Source organism: Boleophthalmus pectinirostris, unplaced genomic scaffold (genome assembly GCF_026225935.1).
Source record: "Boleophthalmus pectinirostris isolate CB_2022bp ecotype Guang Dong unplaced genomic scaffold, ASM2622593v1 HiC_scaffold_1, whole genome shotgun sequence".
Taxonomy (NCBI): Eukaryota; Metazoa; Chordata; class Actinopteri; order Gobiiformes; family Gobiidae; genus Boleophthalmus; species Boleophthalmus pectinirostris.
Window position 1 is genome coordinate 34285816 of NW_026570970.1, and position 9438 is coordinate 34295253.

General features: G+C 41.4%; 1 protein-coding gene and 1 pseudogene across 2 annotated transcripts in view; both read right to left on the bottom strand.

The window, feature by feature from the left end:
- The window catches only part of rubcnl (rubicon like autophagy enhancer), a 27913-nt gene extending 18681 nt beyond the window's left edge, over window positions 1-9232 (bottom strand). Inside the window, exons 1-4 of one of the 2 annotated variants that reach the window (XM_055154113.1) lie at window positions 9151-9217; window positions 8956-9005; window positions 7338-7409; window positions 1219-1441 (exon numbers count right to left, since the gene is read on the bottom strand). In XM_055154113.1, coding sequence (XP_055010088.1) covers window positions 1219-1441; window positions 7338-7407 — 293 coding nt within the window. In that variant the 5' untranslated portion in view covers window positions 7408-7409; window positions 8956-9005; window positions 9151-9217. Of the gene's footprint in view, window positions 1-1218; window positions 1442-7337; window positions 7410-8955; window positions 9006-9150 lie in introns of both variants that reach the window. The other variant, XM_020931678.2, reaches the window with a different exon arrangement.
- On the bottom strand, window positions 2082-4395 carry LOC129409000 (tripartite motif-containing protein 16-like; annotated as a pseudogene).
- Window positions 9233-9438: the final 206 nt, after the last annotated feature.

Here is a 9438-nt window from a genome sequence, read left to right on the forward strand (position 1 = left end):
AAATGAAAAAATGGATAACGATTTGTGTTTTCAATTTTCGATTTTGTGTTTAAATTAATAATGGAAAAAACGGATAATGGCCATTTACCGTTTCTGTGACTTAAACTGCAATGACGGACTTTTGCAACGCATACGGACTGAACCAGGACTAAACCAGGACTAAACCGTTTTCTGTCCTGGTCTGGTCCTGGTCTCAGTCCCAGTCTCAGTCCCAGTCTCAGTCCCGGTCCTGTTCCCGGTCTCAGTCCTGGTCTCAGTTCTGGTCTGGTCCCGGTCTCAGGCCCGGGCTCAGTCCCGGTCTCAGACCTGGTCCTGGTCCCAGGCTCAGTCTTGGTCTGGTCCCGGTCTAAGTCCTGGTCTCAGTCCCGGTCTGGCTCCGGTCTGGTCGGACCTGGTTTAGTCCTGGTTTAGTCCTGGTTCAGTCCTGGTTTAGTCTGTATGTGGAGCAAAAGTCCGACATTGCAGTTTAAGTCACAGAAACGGGAAATGGCCATTATCCATTTTTTCCATTATTCATTTAAACACAAAATCAGAAGCTGAAAGAGAGCTGACTATCTGAAAAACTAGCTTGTGACTTCTAATATTATGTGAGAGTCTTAAGACGAATCATCTCACCTGTTGTAGCTTCAACTACACTACTGCTCAAAAGTTTTAGAACACCAAACTTTTTCCAATTATTTATTGCATTTCAAGTCGTGCAAGTCCAATGAAGAGCTTGAAATGGTACAAAGGTAAGAACTGAACAGACAGAGGTTAAAAAAAAAGATAAAAGAACAAAACACAAGTCCAAGCTCTGCCAAAACGACCTCAGGAAAAAAGAACAAGATGGTGAATTTGAAAACATGAAGTGTCCAGCAGCAGCACAGTGTCCAGACTTAAACCCCATGGAGCTGGTTTGGGATGAACTGGACAGAAGAGTGAAGCAACCTACAAGTGCCACACATTTATGGAAACTTCTGCAACAGACTTGGGAAGAACTTTCTGAACAATATTTAATTTCTGTTGTAAAAAGAACGAGCTACGAGTGTTTTCAGCTGTTCTATCTGCCAAAGGTGGACACTTTCATGAATTTAGAATACATTTTGGTCAACAGTAAACAGTAAAAAAATGGAAAAAGCACAGTGTTTTAAAACATTTAAAGCTCATCCTAAACCCAGGGAATTTTGATGACATCAGCTGCAAATTCTGAATGAGAAAAATGATTTTTCGTGTTTGTACCTGGTTGGTGAAAGTTGGTTTAGTCCATGCCAGGAGACAGGTCTGATCTTCCTGCAGACCACTGGACTGCTCCTGGGAAGAACCGGGATTAGACCAGAGTCTGGACCTGGATCTAAACCAGGTCCTGCAGGAGACTCTTCTTCTTTTACTGTCTGTGTTAGGAGAGATGGCTGATGGGATATGTTTGGAGGAGACACGAGGAGAAGAGGAGTGTGCAGCTCATCTGAAGATACAGGTGAGAAAAAAACAATATGCAGATATAATTACCTCTACATATACACTGTTTCCTATATTTGTCATTTGTTTAAAGGTGCACGGTGTAACTTTTCTGGTAGAGGGTCTCCATGGAGATGTTATTACTCCACAAAAACTTTCACACCAAGAACCAACATCTGGCTTTCAGAATACCACCATATAAGGTCAAAGTTTTCACTTTTGCTTTTGACCCTGAGTCCCCTGACCCTTTGCTCTAAGGCTACATGACAAAGCTTCTGGATTTTCTTTTTTCTTCTTTCTTTTACGGGTTGAAAAATGTGTTGGATCAATAAATATTCACGTCCAGATGACAACAGAGCAGAGTGAAAACAAGGTAATACATCTGCCACACCTGTATGTGGCGCTGTTAACAATGATAATAATATTTAATGATGCAGATCTCGTCAGCTTTTTTTTTTTTTTTTTTTTTTTGGTCGTCTTTAACGTGCCTATTTTAATCCGTGGCATTCTTATTCCACTGCTTTCCACCTTGTACTTTGCTGTTACAACATTACAATTTCCCCATTGAGACAAACATTTTCTTATTTTCTAATCTCACTATTTTTGTAATAAATTCTAGATTTTGAGACAGAAAAAAACACATGAAACAGATTGATTTCAGAATGTATTTGTGATTGAAAAGTTCCAGTGTAAAGATGGTGCTGTTTGTCTTCATCATTATATAACCAGTGTTCCTCATTCTGTGGCCCTGAGCAACTTTTACAATTCTGATTCAAGTCGACACAAAACACAGTTCCATGTACACACAGAAACACAGAGCACACACACCATCACTGCTCCAGTCTGACATGACATTTACACACACTTACATGAGCAACAACATTGGAAATAAAAGTTCTAATCAAGTTAAAACAGTGTCTGATGTAAAATATATAGAGAATAATATAATAATACAAATGTGAAGAGTTTAGTTTTCTAATAATATGAACAATAACATGTCATTTTCATCATGTCTTTACAATGATTCTACTTCTGATACAAACCAAGACCATTACAAAGTTACTCAGGATTTTATTCATTGTTCTAATGTTTTATCTAGTTTTGAAACTAGTTTTAGAATCTATCAGTGTCTAAACAAGGATTTTGTGGACAACCTTGACAAAAATCATTTTAAACTTTATCAAATTAGTTTTTTAAAAAAAGGCACAAATTTGGTTCTAAACTGTGGAGAACAAAGCTGCTATTTGAGTTTATGGAAATGTGCAGTGTCTCCAGTAAAACCAAACCAGACTCCAGTGTAGAGAGGCTGAGTGAACTTGGTCTGGACTCTGTGGAGGAGGCTCATGGTTCTTTCAGAGACGCTGTAAAATGCCAAAACCCCTGCACTGTGGTCCAGGTAAACCCCGATTCTGGACCCGACTGGACCTGAGACCTGGGACTGGACTTTGTTAAACCAGAATGAATAACTGTTAGATTCACACCGTAAGGCCCAGGATTTATCATTGTCTCCAAATCCACATTCAATAGAGCCTCCTTTCCTCTGAATATCTCTGTATGAAACTGCTATACGAGCACACCTCACGCTCCACTCCACCTCCCAGTAACAGCGACCCGTCAGACTCTCTCTGCTCAGGACCTGTCCATAGGAGCTGAATCTGTCTGAATGATCTGGATAACTCTGTTCTTCACTCATAACTGTTACTCTTCTGTTTCCATCAGACAGAGACAGTCTGTTGTGAACTGTGTTTGGGTCCAGAGTGATTTCTGTGGAATATTGTAAGAAGTCGTCTCTGGAGCTGGGTTCAGCTGGTGGCAGTAAAACCTGGACTGGACTCAGAGTGAGCTGGAGTGTGTCTCTGAGCTTGGACACAGCTCTGGTCACTTCCTCAAAGTAGCTCCAGTCCCCTGTGTGAATGGTGTGTGTCTCTGTGCTCTGTGTGTGTGGGGACAGTGAAGTGTAGACCTGTATAAACTGGTTATGATCCTGGGTGAGGGCCAGTGTGTCCAGCTCAGAGAGGCTCCTCTTCAGCCCCCTCACGTCCTGCTGCAGTTGGTCCTGGAGCTCTTGGACTCGGCTCAGTTGGGTCTGCTCCTGGGAGCGGATCTGCTGCTCCACTTCAGAGCGTCTTTTGTCCAGGAGAAGGGCCATCTGTGTGAAGCTGTCCCCGCTGCGCTGCACTGCTGTCTGGGCAGAGCGTCTGATGTCCTGGGCCTCCTGTTGGAGCCTCTTCAGGTCTGTCTCTTTGTGCTGGAGGTTCTGGAGCAGCAGGGTCCTCCTGGCCGGCAGCTCTGCCTGCCTCTGAGCCCTCTCTGAGGCAGAGGCCACTATGTCATGACCCTCATGTTGGTCCACACACAGGGAGCAGAGAAGCTGCTGGTCGCTCCGACAGAACATCTCCATCAGTCTGTGGTGTTCAGAGCAGATGTTCTTCTGGAGTGTGTGAGACGGCTCCACCAGCTGGTGTTTCTTAAGCGCTGCAGCTTCATGATGAGGCTGTAGGTGGCGCTCACAGTAAGAGGCCACACACTGCAGACAGGACTGGACAGCTCTCAGCTTCCTCCCAGTGCACACATCACAGGACACATCCTGAGGTCCGGCATAGCAGCGGGCAGCAGGGGGCGCTGTCTTCTTCATCTGCTCTACTAAACCTGCTAACATGATGTTTTTAACCAGGACACAGGCCTGGGGCTGAAGCTGAGGCGACATTCAGGACAGCTGTAGAGCTGCTTGTCGTCCTCTTGGTCCCAGTGCTGTTGGACACAGTTCCTGCAGTAGCTGTGTCCACAGGGAATAGTCACAGGATCCTTCAGTAGATCCAAACACACGGAGCAGGAAAAGGCTTCTTGGTCAAGTGTTTTCTGCGCCATCTCTCCTGGATCACAAACACTTGGACTTTGAAACAAGCAAAACTTACGAGTGGAGTGAGAGCTGTGGGAGGAGCCACACCCACAGCTCTGTGTAGATGTGAGGAGGAAGTGGCAGCTCTTAAAGACACACACATGTTTTATCAGAGTTGAAATGAGAGTGTGTGACAGTTTACAGTCACAGACACAGGGTCATTGGGCACAAGTCAAACTCTCCAAAAGAGAATCAAAGAGGAACACAGTGTAAAGGATCAGTGTAGTGCCACAGTGCTTTGGTGTGAGGAGACAGGATTTCTAAACGTATCAACAAACATCATCTTCATCAGGCTCTTTCTAGAAGGACATGTGTGTTTATTGGTTTAGTCCTGGTTTAGTCTCAGTCTTGACCAGTTGGATTTTGAACTGGTTTGATCTGTTAAGTCCTGGTTTAGATTTACAGTACATAAACAGTACACATCTTTTAAATCTGTAGTAGTTCAAGGTATTTAAATCTAAATATAATTCGTAGCTCTCAAAAAACATAATCAGCAGAGGCAGGTAGAGTGGCCAACAACTCTGTGAATAATATTACTTCAAATTAATTTTAAAGTAGTGATCCAAGAAAATGTTCTAATAAGAGTAACTTCTCTAACATCTCATTTACAGTTTGTTTCACTGGAAGGACAAAACATGAAATAATGCACAAAATCTGGTTTTGGTGGAAGAAACACAAATGTTTAAATCGTTTCACATTGTCAACATAAAGATTTTGTCACTTTAGACTCACAGTGAAAAGAGGAACCACAGTTTTGACTGAAATTAGAGTACTGTTCCACTATAAGTAGGAGTAAAAGTATTGCAGTACTATACCCACCTTTGCTAGTATTCACATGGTAGAAAAGGTTTGAAAGGTCTGGGTTAAACGTGTCTGGACCAGTGGACCAGAGCTGACCCAGGATCCTGGAGGATTCAGTCTATATTGTGCATGATTTAGATTGATGGAAAAACGAGCAGACACAGGCAGAGCATGCAAACTCCACCTGAAAACCCCCTCTAGAAATCAAGTGGTTTGGATGTGTTGGTTGTAATTGTCCCTGTTCAGCACTAGGAGGCAGCAGAGCTCTTAGTTTCTTGCACTGGGCTCTGTTCACATTCAAGTCACATTTCCTGGTCCTGATGTGGAAAAAGAATCTTCCATCAAACAAACGTCGCTCAGTTTCCCACAAAATGACAAATCCTGGATGAATCATGAATCCAAAAATCCTAGTAGTCCTACTCTAGTTCTCCCTGTGTGGGTCATGTGGCAGAGGCAGGATCTGGACCAGGATCTGAACTGGATTTCCAGAGATCTCCTAAGAACCTGGTCTATATGCAAGGTGAATGTGTTGTTCTCCCAGCAGAATGGTGAAAGTTACAAGAAGAGAAATGCCAAATCAATGCTCTAACGCTTTATTCATTTAGTGGGACAAAGTAAAGGGTCTCTTATCAGGGCTGTGCTTTGAATAGAATGAAATCAGGATGGAGATTTGGAATGGTCAGTGATCAGATTGTGAAACATTTTCCACCATTTGAACAGCTGCCATTGTTGTGGACCTGTGTGTTCTAAAAGCAAACTGATGTTCATCCTGTTTTACCATATGACGTCACAAGGTGGAACAGTGTTTTCTCAGCCTAAATGTGCAGTTTGTATGTTAAACATTTGTGAATGAAACAAAACACAACTCCTGGTTTGTTTGTGACAAGGAAATAACATCAGAAAAGAACAGATGAGAAAAGAAGAAGCGTAATATGTGCCCAGGAATAAACCAGAACTGAACCAGGAGTAAACCAGGACTAAACCAGGATTAATGTTGGACTAGAACTTGGAATCTAGGACTGCCCCTGAGAGAACCCCGAGCCCGTAGGTGTCTGCAAGGCTCAATCGGGCGTCAGCTGCGTTTAGTCCCATGCCCCTTTTCGCCCGTGGTCACCCGACAGTCTACGTGGGCGCATCTGATATAGCAATGATTTTAGCGAGCTTGTATGAAGAAAAACCCACCACTTCAATCCAGGTTCAAAAAGCTTTGTAACGCGTTACTGACATTTGTACCGAGGAAAATATTACTTTTTTTTTTTTTCAGATGTATCCCAAAAATATAGCCATTTTGTTTTGCAAAAGTTAAACATAAGTTTTCATTTTTAGCCATAAGATTTGGAAGAGAATTATTAGAATAACTTGGTCTCCAAATGCAACAGTTGTATTACGCTAACTGTGTAATCTTTGTTACTAATCTGTGTGCGTAATCCGCCCAGTGCGTGTTGTTAGCATTAGCACTAGCAGCATGTCTCGGTTGCTGGGCGACAGGAGCAGCTCTGTGGGGCTACATCTGTCCCATTTCAGCCATGTTCTTGCAGTGAGCGGAGGCAAGTTTGAGAGCTGCAGGCTTCACTGCATCAGAGAACCCTGGTAATGACGGGATCATGACGTCATTGTTTTCCAAAAGCTGCAGCTTGTTTGTCCACATGACAACGCAACGCCGGTGTTCTCAGATTTCTTCACTCTGGAACCCGTTCTCAAAAAACTCAGCTTTTGCCCACCCAAAATACCGGCTCTGTGTGGACGAAAGGCCAAAACAAATACAAACTTCACTGTTTTGACCAAAAAACGCCACGTACAGGTGTGGCAGATGTATTACATCATTATCACTCAGTGCTCCGTTGTCGTCTGGACGTGAATATATATTGATCTGACACGTGTGTGGATGAGAATATTTTTCAGTCCATAAAAGAAAAAATCAGGAGCATTGTTGTGTGGATGTAGCCTAAGTCATTCCCCCTTCAGAGGTCAGTATCAACACATTCAGCATGCATCCCGCTAATGAAACTACTGCATATCGCATCAGGTTTGTGAAGTTGTAGTGTGAAGTTTTGTATCATACTTCCAAAGACACTGTGGTTTGTAAAGATCAAACAGTAATACACTATAAAACCCTAACAGACAGTAAGATTTTCAACTGATATCCCCAATGTGAAAGAATGAGCAAAAAATTCAATTAAAAAATCATTTGTGTGTATCTCACCGTAGGGGTGTGCTCCCTTGGGTGCCTCCTGACTCCAGCTCGCCTGGGCTCTGTTCAGTCTGGACCTCATGACTGTGGACATATGACCACTACTACTTTAATATTCCTACTACTTCAATTACTGCTACTATTTCTACTAGTTCATTAAATATCACTACAACAACTATTACTAGTACTACTACTACCACATTAGTAACAAAAACTGCCACTTGTACTAAGTCACATCATTTACTGCTATTATGTATTTTGTTTTTATTCTTCTACTACTGCTACTATTACTACTACTACTGCTGCAAATACTACTACTACTACTTTTTACGACTTTTACAACAAAAACAATCACGACAATGACAACTACTACTACTACTACTACTATTACTACTACTCTTACAACAAAAACAACAACTACTACTATTAATACTACTACTGCTACTGCTACTATTACTACTACTACTACTGCTACTGCTACTACTTTTACAACAAAAACAATCACAACAACAGCAACTACTACTACTACTAACTACTACTACTACTACTACTACTACTTTTACAACAAAAACAACAACAACGACTACTACTACTATTACTACTAAAGCTACTGCTACTGCTACTACTACTATTACTACTACTACTACTACTACTACTACTGCTACTACTACTATTACTGCTATTACTACTACTTTTACAACAGGAACAACAACAACAACAACTACTACTACTACTACTACTACCACTGCTACTACTGCTACTACTTTTACAACTAAACAATCACAACTACAACAACAAAAACAGCAACTACTACTACTATTACTACTACTACTACTATTACTGTTACTACTACTACTACTACTACTGCTACTGCTACTACTATTACTACTACTACTACTACTATTACTACTACTACTATTACTGTTACTACTACTACTACTACTGCTACTGCTACTACTATTACTACTACTACTACTACTACTACTGCTACTACTGCTACTACTACTACTACTACTACTACTATTACTACTACTTTTACAACAAAAACATCAACTACTACTACTACTGCTACTGCTACAATTGTTACTGCTACTACAACTACTACTGCAGCTACTACTACTACTACAACTACTACTGCAGCTACTACTACTACTGCTGCTACTACTGCTACTACTACTACTACTACTACTACTACTACTACTACAACTACTACTGCAGCTACTACTACTACTACTACTACTACTACTACTACTACTACTGACTGCTACTACTACTACTACTACTACTACTACTACTACTACTACTACTACTACTACTACTACTACTGCAACTACTACTAATGCTACTACTACTACTACTACTACTACTACTACTACTACTACTGCTACTACTACTACTACTACTACAACTACTACTGCAGCTACTACTGCTAGCTACTACTACTACTACTGCAACTACTACTACTGCTACTAAACCTACTACTACTACTACTGTAAGTACTACTACTACTACTACTACTACTACTACTACTGCAACTACTGCAACTGCAGCTACCACTATTTTCACTAATACTTATTGATCTATTGATTACCACTACTACCACTATCACTACTACTATCACTTCTATTACCACCGGATTGCTGTCTTCCGTTGGCTTCTTTATCTCCAGATTGTGACTTCCTGCACAGTCAAAGCAGAAGTCCAAGTGATTACTCAAATAACTACATTTAAAAAATAAAATAAAATAAAATAAAAAAAACACTTAAAACATTTGATTTTAGAACAATAAATAATAATAATAATAATATATATGTGGATCACTCACCATTGTTGCTCTCCTCTCCGCGAAGAGACGAGATTCTTTTACGTCACTGAGGAGAGAGAGAGAAGGGGGGATGGAGAGAGAGGAGAGAGAGAGAGAGAGAGAGAGAGAGAGAGAAAGAAAGAAAGAAGAAAGAAAGAAAGAAAGAAAGAAAGAGGAGGTGGGAGATAGTGGGGTAGAGAGAATAAAAGGAGAGAGAGGGGGGAGAGAGATGGTGGAACAAAGGAGAAAGAGGAAGCGTATAAGGAGAAGAGAGAGAGGGAGAAAAAAGGGGGAGGAAGGGGGAGAGGG